This window comes from Syngnathus typhle, linkage group LG4 (genome assembly GCF_033458585.1).
Source record: "Syngnathus typhle isolate RoL2023-S1 ecotype Sweden linkage group LG4, RoL_Styp_1.0, whole genome shotgun sequence".
Classification (NCBI taxonomy): Eukaryota; Metazoa; Chordata; class Actinopteri; order Syngnathiformes; family Syngnathidae; genus Syngnathus; species Syngnathus typhle.
The window spans coordinates 5118946-5139707 of record NC_083741.1 but is presented as its reverse complement, the minus strand read 5'-3'; the positions used below and the strand labels follow the sequence as shown (position 1 = coordinate 5139707).

The window sequence follows — 20762 nt, the reverse complement described above, 5'->3', positions numbered from 1 at the left end:
GCCCCTCGTCGTGACTCGGAGCCGCAACAAATTTCGGATTTGTGTAGGGTACATTGTGACAGACAGCAAATGAGCAGGTGATCGAGCAAGCCTTGTCTGATACCAGAGCATTGCGGTCGTATGGAGCGTGTTTGAAGTGAACAGCAGAAACGAAAGGAACAAGGCAAAGTGTTGTGAAATAAAATATTACCTGTAATACGCATTTTGTTATTTGCTGATTGCTACTGCTAATTAAACTGTGAATTGAAACTAATAGGAAGAAAACAACTCTCGCTCTTTATATAGCTGACGTGTCTTGCGCATCCGTTCTGCGCATGGGATCCATAGTGCGCATGCGCAGTTATACTGCCTCCGTATGACGTCCGGTCCGCGATGAAGATTTAAAAACAAACAATATTTGACAATAACACACCATCAAGGATTGCACCATCGCATCAAACGATGTGTCGTCACTTATGAATTTTACTGAGTAAGTGTGTTGGGCAGGATGGCTGAATGCGATGCGCGATTGACAACAAACAAGAAGAAAGGTGATTTCAAGTTTTATTTCGAGGGAGATTTGTCATGTCTCGTCCCCAGTTTTGCTATGTGTCTAGGTTGCCATAGTTTCTGTTCGCGTCGCCCCTCTCTTCCTGTGTCACCTCAATCAATGTAACGTGTTTTGTATTTAAGTCCTGTCTGCCCCTCGCTCACCGTCGGATCATTGCATGTGTTACTGTCATGATGTCTGTTTGGTTTCTGTTCCTGTCTTTGGTAATGTCACCCTGTCTTTTTGTTCCACGTCTTTGTCGGTCAGTCCTGTTGTTGGTTTTGTTGTACCATGACTTTCTTTAAAAAAAAAAATTAAAAAAAAAAAAAAATTAAAAATTTTTGTACCCATGTATAATGCGCACCCCAGATTTTAGGACAATAAATTAGTTAAATTTTGCGCATTATACCCGGAAAAAAACGGTAATTGACGACAGATCGTTTGATGCGATGGTGCAATCCTTGATGGTGTGTTATTGTCAAATATTTTTTGTTTTTTAATCTCCATCGCAAACTGGATATCATACGGAGGCCGCCATTACAAATGCGCAGAACGGATGCGCAAGACACATCAGCTATATAAAGAGCGAGAGTTCAGTTCTCTACCTAAATGCGTGTTACAGGTAATATTTTATTTCACAACACTTTGTCTTGTTCCTTTCTTCTCTGCTGTTCACTTCAAACACGCTCCATACGAACACAATGCTCTCATATCAGACGCTTGCTCGATCACCTGCTCGTTTGCTGTCACAATGTACCCTACATAAATCCGAAGCATTTCTTCGCTATCGAGTTTGCTAGTGCATGCGCAGTGATACTGACCGGCAGAATAACATCCGTTTTTTCCCAAAGATGATATTTTTTCTGAAATAATTTTACGTATACGGACTTATGTAAGATTTAAAATTTGGGTGCGTATTATACATGGGTACAGGCTTTTTTCCAGCATCGACATGCCACTTTTAGGGTGCGTATTATGCACGAGGGCGCATTTTGCATGGAAAAACATTTCGAGGGAGATTTTCTTCAAAAATTGTTGTACCCATGCATAATGCGCACCCCAGATTTTAGGACAATAAATTAGTTAAACTTTGCGCATTATGCATGGGAAAACACGGTACCTTGAAAAAATTTTGAATTTTGTTAACAACATAAACATTGACTGATCTCATCCCCATGCTGTCTACATACTAAGTCTTAAGGCCTACTACTATGTTACTGCGTCAATGCAGCGCTCAGTTTGCCGAGAGGCATTGTCACGCCAGCGTGTCCTGGGTCATCCTCTGGGCCTGCCTCTGGTGGAGAATGCCTGGAACACCTACCCAAGGAGGCGTCCAGGAGGCATCCAATTCAGAAGTCCGAGCCACCTCGTCTGGCTCCTTTCGAGGCAGAGGCTTGAGTCAGAGTTCCTTGTGGATGACTTAGCTTCTCACGCTTTCTCTCAGTTAGAGATTGGACTCCCCTGCGGGCGATACTCATTTTGGCCGCTTGTATTAGGGATCTTGTTTTTTCAGTCACGACCTCCACCTCGTTACCATAGGTTAGGGAAGAAAAAGAAATCAAGCGGTAAATCAAGAGATTTGCCTTTTGGTTCAGCTCCTTCACTACGACAGCAGATGCTGCACCGATCCGCCTGTCGATCTTACGCTCCTTCTTGCCCTCCTTCTTGCCCTCACTTGTGAAGAAGACCCCAAGATACTTGAACTCTTTTACTTAAGGCAAGATCTCATCTCATCCGATCCGGAGAGAGCGTTTCCCACTTTTCCGGCTGAGGACCATGGTCTCAGATTTGGAGGTGCTGATTTTCATTCCAACCCCTTTACAACCTTTTGCAAACAGCTCCAGTGAAAGTTGTAAATCACGGGTTGGAAAATTCAACAAGAACATATCAGTAAAGTGGAGAGATGCGATGCTAAGGTCACCAAACCAGACACCCTTAATGCCTCGGCTTCACCTAGAACTTCTCCCCATCGAATTCTCCCCATCAAAGGGTACCCTTGGTGGAGTCCAACCCTCACTGGAAAAGAATCCGACTTACTGCCAGTTATGTGGACCAAACATACACACTCAAGGACCCTGTTGAGGGTGTAGAGCTGGACAACTGTTTTATGGCCAGGAAGAAAACCACACTGCTCCTCCTGAATCTGAGATCCGACCCTCCTCTCCAGCACCCCTGAACAGACCTTACCGGGGTGGCTGAGAAATGTGATTTTTCTGTAGTTGGAACACAACATCATGTCCCCCTTTTTAAAAATGGGGACCACCACCCTAGTCTGCCAATCCAGAAGCACTATCAACAATGCCCATACAATATTATAGAGGCCTGTCAGCCAGGACAGCCCCACAATACTTTAGGGATAAGTGGACCCCATCCAACCCCAGGGCCCTGCCACCAAGGAGCTTTTTAATCACCTCAGTGACTTCAAACCCCAGAGATAGGAAAGTCCACCTCAGAGTCTCCAGGCTCTGATTCCTTAATGGCAGGCATGTCATTGGAATTGAGGAGATCTTCTTCCCACCAACTCATGACATCACTAGCACCCCATAGCACCTATACACAGTGTTAACAGTGCACTGCTTTACGCTCCTGACATGCCAGATGGTGGACCAAAATGTTCTCTACACTATCAGTTATCAAGGATCTAGGACCCAAAGTGCAGGGAAGCAAGAACGCGGATGGAGTTAAATAAAAAGTGATTTAATTAAAAAAAATAGAAAAAGGCAAACAAAGCACTAATGGACAGGGAAAACTAAATAGATAAGAACAACATGGAAACAAAATAACAAAATAAACCGACTTGGACAGGGGCATCACAAAGCACAGCGCATAGCAACACGTTGCGTGGACATCGGGGACAGTGCCTCTGGATTCGTAGACTGGTGTGGTGGTCCAAGAAGAGGGACCGGAGGTTGTGTGCTCAGTGGCCTAGTGGTAGAGTGTCCGCCCTGAGACTGGAAGTGGGTTCAAACCCCGGCCGGGTCATACCAAAGACTATAAAAATGGGACCCATTGCTTGGCACTCAGCATTAAGGGTTGGAATTGGGGGGTTAGATCACCAAATGATTCCCGAGCGCAGCATCGCTGCTGCTCACTGCTCCCCCAGGGGATGGATTAAAATCACACGGAGATGGGTTAAATGCAGAGGACAAATTTCACCACACCCAGATGTGTGTGTGACGATCATTGGGAATTTAATTTTAACTTTAACTTTAAACTACAGAGGAATCACACTGCTCAGCCTTCCTGGTAAGGTCTATTCAGGCGTGCTGGAGCGTGTCCGTCGTGATGGTCGAATCTCAGATTAAGGAGCAGTGTGGTTTTCGTCCTGGATGTGGAGCAGTGGACCAGCTCTATACCCTCGGCAGGATCCTCAAGGGCGCATGGGCGTTCGCTCAACCAGTCTACATGTGTTTTGTGGCCCTGGAGAAGGCGTTTGACCGTGTCCCTTGGGGAGTTCCGTGGGAAGTGCTTTGGGAGTACTTTGGGAGTATTTCCGCCATCCATCCATCCATCCATCCATCCATCTTCTTCCGCTTATCCGGGGTCGGGTCGCGGGGGCAGCAGCTTCAGGAGGGACTCCCAGACTTCCCTCTCCCCAGTCACTTCATCTAGCTCATCCCGGGGGATCCCAAGGCGTTCCCAGGCCAGCTGAGAGACATAGTCTCTCCAGCGCGTCCTGGGTCGTCCCCGGGGTCTTCTACCGGTGGGACATGCCCGGAACACCTCCACAGGAGGCATCCTGATGAGATGCCCGAGCCACCTCATCTGGCTCCTCTCAACGTGGAGAAGTAGCGACTTTACTCCGAGTCTCTCCCGGATGACCGAACTTCTCACCCTATCTCTAAGGGAGAGCCCGGACATCCTGCGGGGAAAACTCCTTTCGGCCGCTTGTATCCGGGATCTCGTTCTTTCGGTCACGACCCATAGCTCGTGACCATAGGTAATAATAATAATAAATTATATTTATAACACACTTTATATTCGGGGGAATCTCAAAGTGCTACATGGCAGATAAAAAACAAGAAAACAAAACAAGCATAAGTATAAAACAACTGGACGACAACCAAGATATGAGAGAAATTACGGAAATGCTAAGGTAAAGAGGTGAGTTTTAAGTCCAGTTTTGAAAGAGTCAGTGGATTGGGGTGCTCTTAGGTGGTTGGGGAGGGAGTTCCACAGTGTAGGGGCTGTATGGCAGAAGGCCCGGTCGCCCATGGTGCGCAACTTGGTTTTCGGAACGTGGAGAAGGTGTGAATTGGATGAGCGGAGGCTTTGGGTGGCAGGTTTTGGGGCAAGGAGTTCTTTGAGGTATGAGGGAGCATGTCCAAGGATACAATGGTGAGTGAGGAGGGCGATCTTATAATCAATTCGGAATTTGATGGGGAGCCAGTGCAGAGAACGGAGGATGGGTGTGATGTGATTGCTTTTCCGCACCCTCATCAGGATCCTAGCAGCGCTGTTTTGAATGGACTGAAGTCTCTGGAGGCTCTTGCTAGGGATCCTGATGAGGAGTGCGTTACAATAGTCTAGCCTTGAGGAGACAAAGGCATGGACAAGTTTCTCAGCATCCGTCAGGGTAAGTGTGGGGCGGAGTTTGGAAATATTTCTGAGGTAGAAGAAGGAGGTTTTGCAGATGTTTTATGTGTGACTCAAGGTTGAGTTGAGGGTCCAGTTTCACACCCAGGTTGGTGACAGTGGCTGAGAGGGGAATAGTGAGACCGGCGAATAAGATGCTTGTTATTGGGCAGGTATGGGTCTGATGGGGAGTGCCAATTAACATGGCTTGGGTTTTGTCACTGTTAACTTGCAGGAAGCTGAGATTCATCCACGCCTTTATCTCCTCCAGACACAGGGAGAGGATGGATGAGGGAGATGGAGAAGGCTGGGTTATGGAGGGCGGGGGGTCAAGTTTGAGGTATAGCTGGGTGTCGTCCGCATAACAATGATATGAGATGCCAAACTTCCTGATTATATTGCCGAGGGGTAGTATGTAGAGAGTGAAGAGGGTAGGACCGAGTACAGATCCCTGGGGGACACCGGAGGTGACAGTGTGAGTGTCGGATTTTTTCCCCCCCAGGGAAACGTACTCGGTCCGGTTCGAGAGGTACGACTGAAGCCAGGTTAGAGCAGTGCCAGAGAATCCAGTGGAGTGAAGTTGGTTAAGGAGGATATTGTGGTGGACAGTGTCAAATGCAGCGGACAGATCCAACAGGATGAGAAGTGATGGGGAGCCTGCATCGGCAGCCATGAGAAGGTCGTTGGTGACCCTAACAAGTGCTGTTTCAGTGCTGTGGCCAGAGCGAAACCCGGATTGAAATTTCTCAGCGATGTTATTGCGGGTAAGAAGTTGGGCAGCTACCACTTATTCCAGAACCTTGGAGAGGAACGGGAGGTTAGATATTGGTCTGTAGTTGGCAAGCTTGTCCGGGTCAAGTGAGGGTTTTTTGAGCAGGGGGGTAATAATGGCAGTCTTCAGTGCAGGGGGTACAGAGCCAAACTGGAGTGAGAGGTTGATGACATTGGTTATTAGGGGACTAATGGCTAAGGTTTGTTGTTTAATGAGGGCTGTGGGGAAAGGGTCCAGGGCACATGTGGAGGGTTTCATCTTTTTGATGATGTCCTCTACCTCCGACTGCAAGATAGGGGAGAAGCAGCGGAGAGGCTGGACTGTCCCGGGTGGAAGGAAGGGGGGAGGAGGTGAAGTGGTGGGGCCAGAAGAGGAGAGGAGCTGGGTGCGGATGTTGTCAACCTTAGCGGTAAAAAAGGTCATAAAGTTATTTGACACTACCTCTGAGGATTCTGTTGGAGTGGTGGGATGGGGTTTGAGAAAGTGGTTGATGGTTGAAAAGAGTTGTTTTGAATTTCCAGGGGTATTGTTTATGATATTGGAATAGAACTGGGCACGTGCAGTCCCAAGGGCTTTTGAGTAGGCTTTCTGGTGTTCTTTGTAGGCCAGTTTGTGCACGGTCAGTCCTGAGGCTTTAAGACGACGCTCCAGGATGCGCCCAGTTGACTTCATCAGACGCAGCTCACTGGTGTACCAGGGGGCTGAGCGTGAAAAAGTGACTGTTTTGCTTTTTGGGGGGCGTGGATACTTAGAAGTTTGGCCAAAGAGTTATTGTAATGGTCTACTGCCTTGCTGACTGATGTAAAGGTTGCAAAGGAGGAGGAGAGAAACTGGAGGTCCTGTGCTATAGTGTCTTGGTTGATGTTTTTGAAATTTCTAAATGAGATTTGCCGCTTGGGTTTGGAGTGGGGGCGTGGGAAAGGAAGTTCAATTTGAATAAGTTTGTGGTCAGACACACCGACCTCGTGAACTTGCAGGTTGCTTATAGCCGATGAGGCAATGACAAGGTCAAGTGTATGCCCTTTGTCATGTGTGGGGACATTTACATGTTGGGTGAGGTGTAAACAATCCAATAGTTGCAACAGGTCAGAGGGAGGGGGGCGGGAGGGGGTGTCGACATGGATGTTAACATCACGCAATATGATTAGATTAGAGGAAGTGGAGGTACAGAGGGTAGTGAGTAGCTAACTGTGATAGGTTATGGAGGTTTACATTTGAATGCAAGGGATTCGAGTGAGGAGTAGAGGGATGGGGGACAGCTCTAGATCAAGACGGTGGAGTACAGTCAGACCACCGCCACGGCCAGTGCTGCAAGGTTTAGTTGTGTATCTATAACCAGAGGGACAGGCTTCATTGAGGGATTGATAGACATCCGGTGGTTGCCAGGTCTCAGTCAGGCACATTATGTCTAGCCCTTTGTCCAGGATGAGGTCGTGAATAAATGATGATTTACGGGTGAGTGCTTGGATGTTGAGGAGATCCATTTTGATTGTGGCTGTGGGGCTGTGTTTAGGTAGGGGGCGAAGTAGAGAGAAATCCACTCCACGTTTTCTTTGCCACATGCAGTGCAGTCCACTCTGTGTTGGAGTGAAATCCACTCCGTGTTGGTGTCCGTTCCGAGCTGGAGAAATTAACACTCCGTGTTTTCCCGGCAACCCGGTGTCCGTCTTGTGTCGGAGTCCGCTCCGTGTATGAGTGAAATCCCCACCATGTTTCCACGGCCACCTGGAGTACTGCAGCCCTGCATGGTTGCTACAATAAGATCCAAGTGCGCCAGGTATCTGATGACGTGTTGTACATGCGACGGGGTGTCGGGCGGAGGTGGAGCAGATGAATGGTACAGTGTTATGGACGGGTTGGGAGAAAACAAAGTTACGACGGGTGCTTCTGTGGATGTAACGTGGTCTGCGGAGAAGTCCGAGTTGTTTGATGACTGAGACACACCCTGGAATGGTGTGATTACTCAGCTCCAGCAAGCGGGGGATGGAGTAAGTTAACATAGTGCCGGTTGGAGAACACTGAACTTGAGTGTTAGCCATTGGCTAGGCTAGCCAGGATGCCTTGTGTGGGGTGGGCGCGCCGTAGTAGGCAGCCGGCTCTGTGGAGGTTTGCCGCCGTTCGCCGCGGTCCAGGCGCACTGCACACTAAAACTAGAAGCTAAAAACTAAACTTTAATAATGGCTAAAAAATAAATAAAAACACTAAAACTAAACTAATTCTGGTGGAGAAGCGACGAACAATCAGCACCAGCGTCCTCTCCCCAGATTACTTCCGCCTTGGTCCACACGCAGCCGTCCTGTGGAGACGTAGAGGGTAGAAGCGTAAATCGACCGGTAAATTGAGAGCTTTGCCTTTTGGCTCAGCTCTCTCTTTACCACGACGGACCGGTACAGAGTCCGCATTACTGCCGACGCTGCACCGATCCGCCTGTCGATCTCGCGCTCCATCCTCCCCTCACTCGTGAACAAGACCCCAAGATACTTAAACTCCTCCACTTGGGGCAGGATCTCATCCCCGATCCGGAGATGGCATTCCACCCTTTCCCGATTGAGGACCATGGACTCGGATTTGGAGGTGTTGACCCTCATCTCGACCGCTTCACACTCGGCTGCGAACCGCTCCAGTGAGAGCTGGATATCACGGCCTGAAGAAGCCAACAGCACCACGTCGTCTGCAAAAAGCAGAGACGCGATGCTGAGGTCCCCAAACCGGACACCCTCAACGCCTCGGCTGCACCTAGAAATTCTGTCCATAAAAATTATGAACAGAATCGGTGACAAAGGGCAGCCTTGGCGGGTCCAACCCTCACTGGGAACGAATCTGACTTACTGCCGGAAATGCGGACCAAACTCTGGCATCGGTGATACAAGGACCGAACTGCCCTTATCAGTTGGCTCGGTACCCCGTACTCCCGAAGCACACCCCACAGAACCTCCCGAGGGACACGGTCGAACACCTTCTCCAAGTCCTCAAAACACATGTGGACTGGTTGGGCGAACTCCCATGCACCCTCGAGGATCCTGCTGAGGGTGAAGAGCTGGTCCACTGTTCCACGGCCAGGACGAAAGCCACACTGTTCTTCCTGAATCCGAGGTTCGACCTCCTGACGGACCCTCCTCTCCAGCACCCCTGAATAGACCTTACCAGGGAGGCTGAGGAGTGTAATTCCCCTGTATTGGAACACACCCTTCGGTCCCCCTTCTTAAAGAGAGGAACCACCACCCCAGTCTGCCAATCCAGAGGCACTGTCCCCAATGTCCACGTGATGTTGTAGCGTTGTGTCAGCCACGACAGCCCCACAAATCCATAGCCCTTAAGAAATCCGGGCGGATCTCATCCACCCCCGGGGCCCTGCCACCGAGGAGTTTTTTAACTACCTCAGTGACTTCGACCCCAGAGATTGGAGAGTCCGCCTCAGAGTCCCCAGGCCCCGCTTCCACAATGTGCGTGTCGGTGGAATTGAGGAGGTCTTCGAAGTATTCTCCCCACCGACGCACGACGTCCCGAGTCAAGGTCAGCAGCACGCCATCTCCACTGTAAACAGTGTTGACGTTGCACTGCTTCCCCCTCCTGAGACGCCGGATGGTGGACCAGAATTTCCTCGAAGCCGTCCGGAAGTCATTCTCCATGGCCTCGCCAAACTCCTCCCACGTACGGGTTTTTGCCTCAGCAACCGCCGAAGCCGCGTTCCGCTTGGCCATCCGGTACCTGTCAGCTGCCTCCGGAGTCCCGCAGGCCAAAACGGCCCGATAGGACTCCTTCTTCAGCTTGACGGCATCCCTTACCGCCGGTGTCCACCAGCGGGTGCGGGGATTGCCGCCACGACAGGCACCAACAGGCCACAGCTCCGGTCGGCCGCCTCAACAATGGAGGCGCGGAACAAGGTCCACTCGGACTCAATGTCCCCCGTCTCCCCTGGGACGTAGGAAAAGCTCTGCCGGAGGTGGGAGCAAATCCGATGACACGACTACAAAGTCGATCATCGAACTGCGGCATAGGGTGTCCTGGTGCCAAGTGCACACATGGACACCCTTATGTTTGAACATGGTGTTCATTATAGAAAATCCGTGTCGAGCACAGAAGTCCAACAATAGAACACCGCTCGGGTTCAGATCGGGGGGGCCGTTCCTCCCAATCACGCCCTTCCAGGTCTCACTGTCATTGCCCACGTGAGCATTGAAGTCACCCAGTAGAACGATGGACTCCCCAGAAGGAGCGCTCTCCAGCACGTCCTCCAGAGACTCCAAGAAGGGTGGGTACTCTGAGCTGCCGTTTGGTGCATAGACACAAACAACAGTCAGGACCCGTCCCCCCCACCCGAAGGCGGAGGGAGGCTACCCTTTCGTTCACCGGGGTGAACCCCAATGTGCAGGCGCCCAGCCGGGGGGCAATAAGTATACCCAGACCTGCTCGACGCCTCTCACCGTGGGGAACTCCAGAGTGGAAGAGAGTCCAGCCCCTCTCGAGAGGGCTTGAACCAGAACCCAAACTGTGCGTGGAGGCAAGTCCGACTATATTTAGTCGGAACTTTTCTGCCTCGCACACCAGCTCGGGCTCCTTTGCAGCCAGAGAGGTGACATTCTATTTCCCAAGAGCCAGCTTCTGCAGCCGGGGATCAGACCGCCAAGGTCCCTGCCTTTGGCCGCCGCCCAGCTTGTACTGCACCCGACCCCTTTGGCCCCTCCCACAGGTGGTGAGCCCATGGGAAGGGGGACCCACATTTCCTTGGGCAAAGGCCCGGCCACCAGATGCTTGCCTTCGAGCCCCGCCTGTAGGCCTGGCTCCGAGGGGGGCCCCGGTGACCCGCGTCCGGACGAGGGAAATCTGTGTCCATATATCTTTTTTATCATAAGGGGCTTATTGAGCCGTGCATTGTCTGGCCCCTCACCTAGGACCCGTTTGCCATGGGTGACCTTACCAGGGGCATGAAGCCCCAGACAACATGGCTCTTAGGATCATAGGGGCACGCAAACCCCTCCACCACGATAAGGTGACGACTCACGGCGGGAAATATTTCCGGCAGTAAGTCGAATTCGTTCGAGGCCCATACAACGATATTTAAACTATATTTTAAATAACTATCACATAAACAACAATATTATCAAACCATTTGTGTCACTCCAAATCATTAAATCCATCGATCAAATTTCTCATCTTTTATCGATTGTCCTTTGTCAACAATGCCGTGTGCCGCGCCGCAGTTCAAATTATTCCACAGGCCCATACAACGATATATAAACTATATTAAATAACTATCACATAAACAAAATATTATCAAATCATTTGTGTCACTCCAAATCATTAAATCCATCGATCTTTCTCGTCCTTTATGTCATCCTGGTGACAGAGGACATATCCAGAGGATATGGCGCTTTAAAGTGTTAATTTGATTTTTTTCTCTCTATTTTACATGCTTTGAATATGTTCAAGATAAAGGTATCAAAGCATGTGAAGTGATCAACTATAGTAAAAATAACATGTGAAGTGGTCAACTATACTTGTAAGTGATATGTTGATGATCAAGTAAAAATTTGTGGAAAAAAACATATAAGTCGCTCCTGAGTATAAATCGCCCCCCCCACCCAAACTATGAAAAAAAATTTTTGCCTCAAGAACATTTTAAGCAGGAGTTATAAGTAATGCAAAGTTGTCTGTTATTATTAAAACTTAAAACAAGTAAATTTTACAATATCTTTCAGAAAGTAATAGTTAGTGTCATGTCTACAAGTTCATAAAATCAACAGTATTAACATGGCCACTTTGTAGCTTGCTTTAGTAATATTTAGTTTTCACTCAGAATTGCTGTTGTAATGCCAGTTCCGCTTGGAGCTGCTTCACTTTACCAGCACGGTCAATCCCTGTTAGTTTGTCGTATGTGTGAGCATGTTTAGTCTGATAATGTCTCTTTAGGTTGTAATCCTTAAGCAAGCAACTGTCTCTTTACAAATTAGACAAACACAATTGGCTTGATTTTCAATGAAGAAGTATTGTAATTCTCATCGCTCTTGAGAGTGATGGCCCTCAATGTCAACTTTCCTCGTTTTCTTTGCAGTCGCCATGACAGAAATGAGCGGAGAGGGGTGCGCGGCACGGATGCAAACTGACATTATTAAAGTGGTGCTTCCACCTTTTGTTAAAAATTGGAATTATAGTTTAAAGTTTCATTATTTTTTTAATTCAGTTTAACAGTGCAGGCGGGCCATAAATAATACATTATAAGACCGAAGCTGCGGGCTGTATGAAATCTGACCGGGGGCCAGATTTGGCCCGCGGGCCGGACTTTGGACATCCCTGATCTCGGTGCAGCAGAAGCGTTGAAGGAGTCCGGTTTGGTCACCTTAGCATTGCATTTCTGCTTTTAGTAGACGATGTGGTGGCTTCTTAAAGCCGTGATCTCCAGCTTTCACTGGAGCGCGTCACTGCCAGGTGTGAAGTGGTCGGGATGAAAGTCAGCGCCTCCAAATCTGAGACCATGGTCCTCAGTCGGAAAAGCTCGGAATGCCCTCTCCAGATCGGGGATGAGATCCTGCTCCAAGGAGAAGAGTTCAAGTATCTTGGGGTCTTGTTCACGAGTGAGGGCAGGATGTGGCATGAGATTGACAGGCGGATCGGCTGTGAAGCGGACTCTGTACTGATCCATCGTGGTTAAGAGAGAGATGAGCTGGAAGGCGAAGCTCTCAATTTACCGGTCAATCTACGCCTCTACCCTCACCTATGGTCACGAGCTATGGATCGTGACTGAAAGAACAAGATCTCGGTTACAAGCGGCCCAAATGACCCTCTTCTTATTTAGGATGTTTATCTGTGAAGTCATATTGACTGTTTAAACAGATACCTCCCCCTTATAAAGAAAAATACTGGCGGAGACTTTAAATGAAAGACAGTAAGTTTCTTCTATGTGTAAATTGCAGTCCTGTTTATTTTGTGTGGTTCTGGGTGTTCTTCTCCCTTAGGCCCATCATGCATCGCAATGTACGCTACAACTGCCGGGTGATTTTTCTCAACAGGTAACCTTAAAAACTCGTCATGTTAAATGTATGGATATTTATTTACAGATAGTGTTTTTCTATGAGATAATACATTCAAAAACAGTGAAAGCATGGCGGAGTCAGGCAGATTTAAATGGATTAAAAACAAATAATGTATTGTCAAAAAAGCTCAAGGTGTATGTATTGCTGTTTATCCATTTAATGAGGTATTGCAATTGGTATAATAATTATTATTGCCTGGAGTTGCATGTGTACAGTCCCCTCAAGTTTTTCCGAAGGGCGGATAAATTAGATCAGGGGTATCCAAACTTGGTCCTGGAGGGCCGCTGTCCTGCCTGTTTTCCATGTCTCCCTGCTGCAACACACCTAATTCAAATGATTAAGATCTCAGAGCTTGTACAGTATTTTCTGCACTATAAGGTGCACTGGATTGTAAGGCGCACCTTCATGGAGTTTCATATATAGGGCGCATCGGATTAAAAGGCGCATAGAATAGAAACTTCTGCATCAAACTGGGGTTGACTAGGGTATGCGTTATGCGTCCACTGTCGTGCTGTGCTAAAGGGACTGTCAACCCAGTCAATGAGGTAAAACAAAAAAAAAGTCCAACTTCCATTTCATATGAAAGTGATACGGTTTGGCTTCTTACTTGGTCCAGCAACCCCACACATTTTTGATGGTCATAAACTTTATTTAAAAGAAAAAAAGCGTGTGTTGATTGGCTTGTTAGCTTTAGCGCCAGGTTTGTGTATGTGCAGCCAAACCAACTTGCAGCGGTGAGGGGGTCACTGTCTATTGCGCATGTGCGGTTCACTGTGATTTCCTCCCGTCAGGCTTACCTGTATGTCAATCAAGCGATGGGATGGATTCTAGCCTAGGGGAGAGTGGGGTAATTTGTGCCAAGGGGCAAGTAGTTCCACCCCTGTTTTCCAGAAAACCATAGAAGTTGGTCATGTGACCACCTATTTTTGAAGGGGCATCCATTTCACTCTACAAATAAACTTGACTCTTGGCTAAGTTTAAGTTCAAAAAACATTTTTTTGCCCTCAAAAGTAAAATATCTATGCTTAATGTTTTTTTTATTGCTGTGTTTGAACAATTATAAACAACTTTGAAAACAGTTCAACTATGTTTTAGTGCTTTTGTAAGCTACAGCATGAGTCCATACAATTAGCATGATGCTTGCTCAAAACAGCAGGGGGGATGCATTTCTTTCAAAATGGTGGGTCTGGGGTAATTTGTGCCAAAGGGCCTGGGGTAAATTGTGCCACTGGCAGAAGATAACAGCTTCCTGGACCTAGTCTACTCTACACATAAAGGAGCTTTCAAAGCCGCCCCCCTCCCCCATCTTGGACTTTCTGACCATATCACTGTTATGCTTTTGCCCGCATACAGACAAATGGTGAAAGCATCCAGGGCGGTTCGCAAGCGGGTAAGAGTGTGGCCTGAGGGTGCCTCTGATGCGCTTCGAGACTCCTTTGGCACTACTGACTGGGAAATGTTTAAGCAGGCGGCCACTTCCAACAATCGGACGGACATAGAGGAGTATACTGACTCTGTTTCCTCTTACATCACGAAGTGCATTGATGATGTGACCCACTCAAAATTCATCGTCACTCGGACTAACTGGAAGCCAAGGCTGACAGGGGCTGTCCTCAGGCTGCTGAGGGCCAGGGACAAAGCCTTCAGAGCTGGGGATGAGGCTGGCTTGAGGACAGCGAGGGCCAACCTGTCCCGGGGCATCACGGAAGCGAAAAGGGCATTCTCTTTCAAAATGACCGCCCACTTCAAGGACAGCAGGGACGCACGGAGCCTATGGCAGGGCATTCAGACTATCACGGACTACAAGCCCGCGCCGCAGAGCTGTGAGGGCAACATCCGTTGCAACACATTCTTTGCTCGCTTTGACGCTCAGAACAGCGCTTGCCCGCTGAAGACCCCTCCCCCTCCACACGAGCAGCCCCTGTGCCTCTCTGCCGATAGCGTGAGGAGGGCGGTTGCCGCTGTCAACACCTGTAAGGCGGCGGGCCCTGACAACATCCCAGGTCGAGCGCTGAAGGACTGCGCTGGGGAGCTGATGGGTGTCTTCACGGACATCTTTAACATTTCCCTGCAGCAGGCCATCGTCCTTTCGTGTTTCAAGGCTGCCACCATCGTACCTGTGCCGAAGAAACCTGCTCCGTCCTGCTTCAATGACTACCGCCCCCCCACCATAGACCTCTTCCAGTTTGCGTACCGAGCCAAACGGTCCTCTGAGGATGCCATCTGCTCTGCCCTCCACTCGGCCCTCACCCACCTGGAGAGAAGGGACTCGTACGTGAGATTGCTGTTTGTGGACTTCAGTTCTGCCTTCAACATCATTGTGCCGCAACGACTCATCTGCAAACTCTACAAGATGGGCCTCAATACCTACCTCTGCAACTGGCTACTGGATTTCCTCTGTCAGAGGCCTCAGGTGGTACGTGTTGGCGACAAAATCTCCGCCAGCATCACGCTGAGCACGGGGGCCCCCCAAGGCTGCGTGGTCAGTCTGCTGCTCTTCACCCTGCTGACGCATGACTTCACTGCAACGTACAGTAGCAACCGCGTGCTGAAATATGCCGACGACACGACTCTGGTGGGTCTCATCACCGGGGGCGACGAGACTCAGTACACGTCGGAGGTCGACCTTCTGGCCACGTGGTGCAGGGACAACAACCTCCTGCTAAACGTCAACAAGACCAAGGAGATTGTTGTTGACTTCCGGAAGGGTCACACCCAACACCTTCCACTGACCATTGACGGTGCTGTGGTGGAGAGAGTGAGCAGCACCAGATTCCTGGGGGTGCACATCAGTGAGGATCTCTCCTGGTCCACCAACACCACATCACTGCCGAAGAAAGCTCAGCGCCGCCTGTATTTCCTGCGGAAACTCAGGCGAGCAAGTGCTCCTCCGGCCGTCACAACTACATTCTACCGTGGCACCATTGAGAGCGTCCTCTCCAGTTGTATTGCTGGTTGGGGTGGTACCTGCACTGAATACAACATGAAGGCCCTGCAGCGCATAGTGAACACGGCTGGTAAGATTATTGGTGCTTCACTCCCCTCCCTGAAGGACATTTACACCTCCCATCTCACCCGCAAGGCGACCACGATTGTGAGTGATGTGAGTCAACCCGCTCACTCTTTGTTTTTTCTTCTGCCCTCTGGGAAGAGGTACAGGAGCCTGCGCTCCCGCACCACCAGACTCACCAATAGCTTTGTACTCCAGGCTGTTAGGATCCTGAACTCTCTCCCCCCTTCTGCATAGCGTCCTGTACTTTTGCGCTCAGTGGCCTAGTGTTAGAGTGTCCGCCCTGAGACTGGAAGGTTGTGGATTCAAAGACTATAAAAATGGGACCCATTGCCTCCCTGCTTGGCACTCAGCATTAAGGGTTGGAGTTGGGGGGTTAGATCACCAAATGATTCCAGAGCGCGGCACCGCTGCTGCTCACTGCTCCCTTCTCTCCCAGGGGATGGATCAAAATCACATTGGGATGGGTTAAATGCAGAGGACAAATTTCACCACACCCAGATGTGTGTGACGATCATTGTGACTTAAAAAAAAACCCTTTATATTCTGACTGTCTGCTGTATGCACACTTGCTCCATTTTTGCTCCTCTTATTTATTATGCTATTTGTTTATTTATTATTTATTTATCACTCTTTATTCATTGTTCGTGCCTTGTTTTTATTTTTTGTGTTGTTTACTTGTAAGTATATTGTGTACTATGTCTTGTCACTGTGGGATAGTGGGAACATATCGATCTCTTTGTGTGTCTTGGCATGTGAAGAAATTGACAATAAAGCAGACTTTGACTTTGACTTTTGACTTTGAGATAAAGATAAACATAAAAAGTCTGAACAGGAAAAGAAAAAGAATGAGAGAAGAAAAGGTCTATGAAAGCTGCCATTCGAAACTAAACCAAGAAGAAAATGACGTGTACAGTAGCTCAGAAGAAAACTCCACCATTAATGATGAGGCAGAAGATGGCCTGGAGAAAATGCACAGCAGAGAAAAGAAACGGGCTGAAAAGAATAGGAGTGGAAATAAGAAGGGGAGCCTGAAGGGGTCAAAGCAAAACAAATCCAACAGCAAAGTGCTCCCCAGTAGCTTGTTCACTTCAAACACGCTCCATACAAACACAATGCTCTTGTATCAGACGCTTGCCAGATCACCTGCTCGTTTGCTGTCACAATGTACCCTACACAAATCCGAAACATTTCTTCACTATCGAGTTTGCTAGCGCATGCACAGTCGGAGAAATCAACGCCAACAAAAAAGATTACATCCAGCCTAGTTAAGACCATACCAAAGACTAAAAATGGGACCCATTGCCTCCCTGCGTGTGTGACGATCATTGGGACAATAAATTAGTTAAATTTTGCGCACTATACACGGAAAAAAACGGTAGTTTCTCAGAGCCATATGCTAAAACTACCAAGAAGGGGGACATTTTGAATTTACTTTAAAATTTTGACTTCAACCCTTACAATGCCAAGCATTATTCAAAATGACAACCCTTGAGATCCCAGCTGATTTTGAGCAGCTTCACTCATCTTTCAAGGCTGACAGAATATTGTATGCCGCTGACTATACTTAAGTGGTACTAAATGAAGGGTTACTCTTCTGTATGAAAAAGTATGACTCTACCCAACACTGTTCTGTAGTTATCATATTTGAATGCAGGTTGGTCTCACTTAAATCAGCAATCGCCAACAAAATAAGGACAAAATGAGGTTTTTGCGGAAGACGTATTTCCTGCACAACCATGACTTTGACACTAACTCCATAACTACTCTCCATTGTTCTTCCATTTGGGCTGGCATATCTGTCAGGGTTTTCCAAACTATCTTGATCTATGATTATGTTGGAATGTATATAACCGGTAATAAATAACTTAGGTAGATTAGTTTTATGCTTACGTTGGTATGTAACCGTTAATAAACCACTTAAGTCTGTCCCATCCTAAACAATGTCGTAAAACATCCCCTGCTCTGTTTTCCTAGATGTCAAGAGCTTTAACTTGTTTATTCAGTCTACTGTCACCCCCACCCTTTTTCTCTTAATAAAGATGGTCTTGTGGGAAGCGAGAGTTAGACTTCATTCGACCATCGCTGTGACAACAGCGACGAGTGAACTCTCCACCTGCAGGTGCCCAAAACGACTAACTTGTCTCCGAGTGGTTCTTGCAAAATAAGTTAGAGTGAGCACCACCCTAACAATATCACCTCTTTATGAGCCAGCAAGAGGATCTCTGCCATCAAGTGGTCACAGTTAATCACTTTAATGTAGGCTTGACGATAAGTGGAGAATTGCCCGAGAGTCTCGTCTACCCTTTCATAAAATAAAAAGTTGATGAGAATATTCGTCGCATATAAGGTCCTTACTTTTGATGATGAGTTTTCTCCTCGCTGGGAAGTAAAGAGTTAAAAGCTGCTGTAACATTACCTACAAGAATCCTATCTTGTCAAAATTTCTCACATTTGATAACAGTCCAGGCCTGAAAACAGCTACAAACTTATTTTTCACAAGTGGTAGGCCCACCTACTGGCTACATGAAATAAATGTTTTCTTCCTTGGTGTTTGTCTGCTAGCGGGTTAAACAGATCTACAAACCGGATTCAGTTGAAGTTGGGAAACTGTGTAAAATGTAAATAAAAACAAAATACAACGATTTGAAAATCCTTCTCAACCCATATTTAATTGAGTACACTACAAAGACAACATTTTTAATGTTCACACTGATAAGCTTACCGTATTTTTCGGACTAAAAGTCGCTCCGGAGTACAAGTCGCATCAGCCATAAAATGCACAATAAAGGGGAAAAAAAACATATACAAGTCACACCGGAGTTCAAGTCGCATTTTGGGGGAAATTTATTTAATAAAATCCAACACCAAACCACCGAACCAGCAAAAACGGGCTAAACGAAACGGTATGCTAACGTGATATTAACACTAGGGGTGTAAATCGCGGGTTTTGTCACGATACGATATAATATCGATATAAAGAACTACGATACGATATTTGCCGATATCTTAAAGCCTGCTGCGATTCATTCACGATATATCGCGATATAGTGCTCTACGATCGTTTTTTTTTTTTTTTAATAAAAAATATAGAACAATATCCTGATTTACAACAATTCATACGCAAAATCAACAAGGTACTGCAAACTCTTTATTTAGGAAATTACAAGAGTATTGTAGTATACAAATTGCTTACTTTAACACTGAACTTTGATGTCGTTTTTTTTCTTTAAATGTGCGGCGAGATTTGTGCTCCCTGAATATTTGATCACCGCATGGCAGGATTTACAAACTGCACGTGTCTTGTCCGTTGAGCCATCTTTTCTTTGGAATCCAAAGTGCTTCCAAACGAATGACTTGAAGCCTAAAGGGGAGCAAATTTCCTCGTCTTTTTGGACACTAGCCATAGCACCAGCCCAGGAGCCGCGTGCTAGTTGTCGACTCCCCTTTCACGTGCAGCAACGCCGCGCACTGCTCCCTGCTCCCGGAAAGAGGAAGCAAGCAACAATGAACTGGATTTCAAAATAAAGTCGCGTCTAATGTCCGAGGTCAAACACGGCGATATAAATCGATGTTTACCTTTAGCATCGATGCCAATAAATCGTAGAGCATTATATCGATTAATCGATGTGTATCGATGTATCGTTACACCCCTAATTAACACAAACAAGGAGCTGAGAACGGGCCTGACGTTACATTAACAGTTATTCAAATAACTAACATAAACCAGTGGTCACCAAACTACGGCCCGCGGGCCGGATACGGCCCACGGGACCGTTTAATCCGGCCCGCCAACCCTGAACAAATTGTATTATTAAACTTTTTTTTGGGTCATTTTGCCTGCAACCGGAAGCTGTGTCAGAAAGCTCGGTGCACACTCACAAGTGCGTGTACGTACTCAGTAGTACGGACATGGCGCACTCGCGCTCTATTTGCATCAGTCCCGAATTTAGAGCGTAGGCTGTGACGAGAGCATTCTTGTAATTCGCGCGCTGAGCTTTCAGATGCAGTTTTGCGCTAAAGCCACCCACAAACCTTCCCCTGGAATCCTTCCATTAAAATGAGTCGCCCAGGGAAAAGCAAGGTGGACACAGTGCCGAGCGTTTAAAAGAGAGTGGCCAATTTGGCTCCACGTACGCGACGTGACGTTCAGCCACATGAACGTCAACATCAACCCGTCACAGATCGAGGTAAACGGACCAACACCTCGGATCTCGCCTAAGAATTGCCGCAACAAATTTTACTCCAGACTATGACGCACTAGCAAACTTTAACAAAAAAGACAGCGGTGTCTACAAGCCAACTGGAACCTACAAAAGGATTATAAGGAAGGAACACAAGAACTTTAAGAGACTGCTCATGTGTGTCAGAGAGATTCTGCTCTGACAACTTAGCTGAACTTTTATCTGTTAAGATTGTGCATGGCACAACAGAAAGTTAATGTTCCATGGCTTTTTTTTCTATGAAGAACCCAGAGAGAGTTATTTAGTTATTATTTATTTCCTGTTTTTTCTGTGAAGAACTCAGAGAGGGTTATTTAGTTATTATTTATTTCATTAATAGTGTTATTTGTTTCCTGACTTTTTTTCTGTAAAGAACCTGGAAAGGGTTATTAAATAACCGTTATTTGGTTATGTGTGGCTTTCTGGAAAACAAAAAAAATTAAACTCCCCTACGATCGTCACACTTTTTCTGTTACAAACTGCCCCCCATCAGAGAAGGGAAAAGTTATGTGGCCCTCACAGGAAAAAGTTTGGGGACCCCTGACATAAACAATGTTTATCAAACCATCTGTGTCACTCCAAATCATTGAATCCATTGATCGGATTCTTCGTCCTTTCTGTA

The 20762-nt window shown here is 47.4% G+C and overlaps 1 protein-coding gene across 5 annotated transcripts in view; it reads left to right on the top strand.

Moving 5' to 3' along the window:
- Positions 1–20762, top strand: part of nadsyn1 (NAD synthetase 1) — a 164586-nt gene that overhangs the window by 47718 nt on the left and 96106 nt on the right. For 3 of the 5 annotated variants that reach the window (XM_061277341.1, XM_061277343.1, XM_061277339.1), the window contains one exon: positions 12830–12883. The exons of 1 other annotated variant lie outside the window; for it this stretch is intronic. In XM_061277341.1, the coding sequence (XP_061133325.1) occupies positions 12830–12883 (54 nt within the window). Of the gene's footprint in view, positions 1–1070; positions 1152–12829; positions 12884–17959; positions 18040–20762 lie in introns of those variants that run through there. One more of the 5 variants, XM_061277344.1, reaches the window with a different exon arrangement.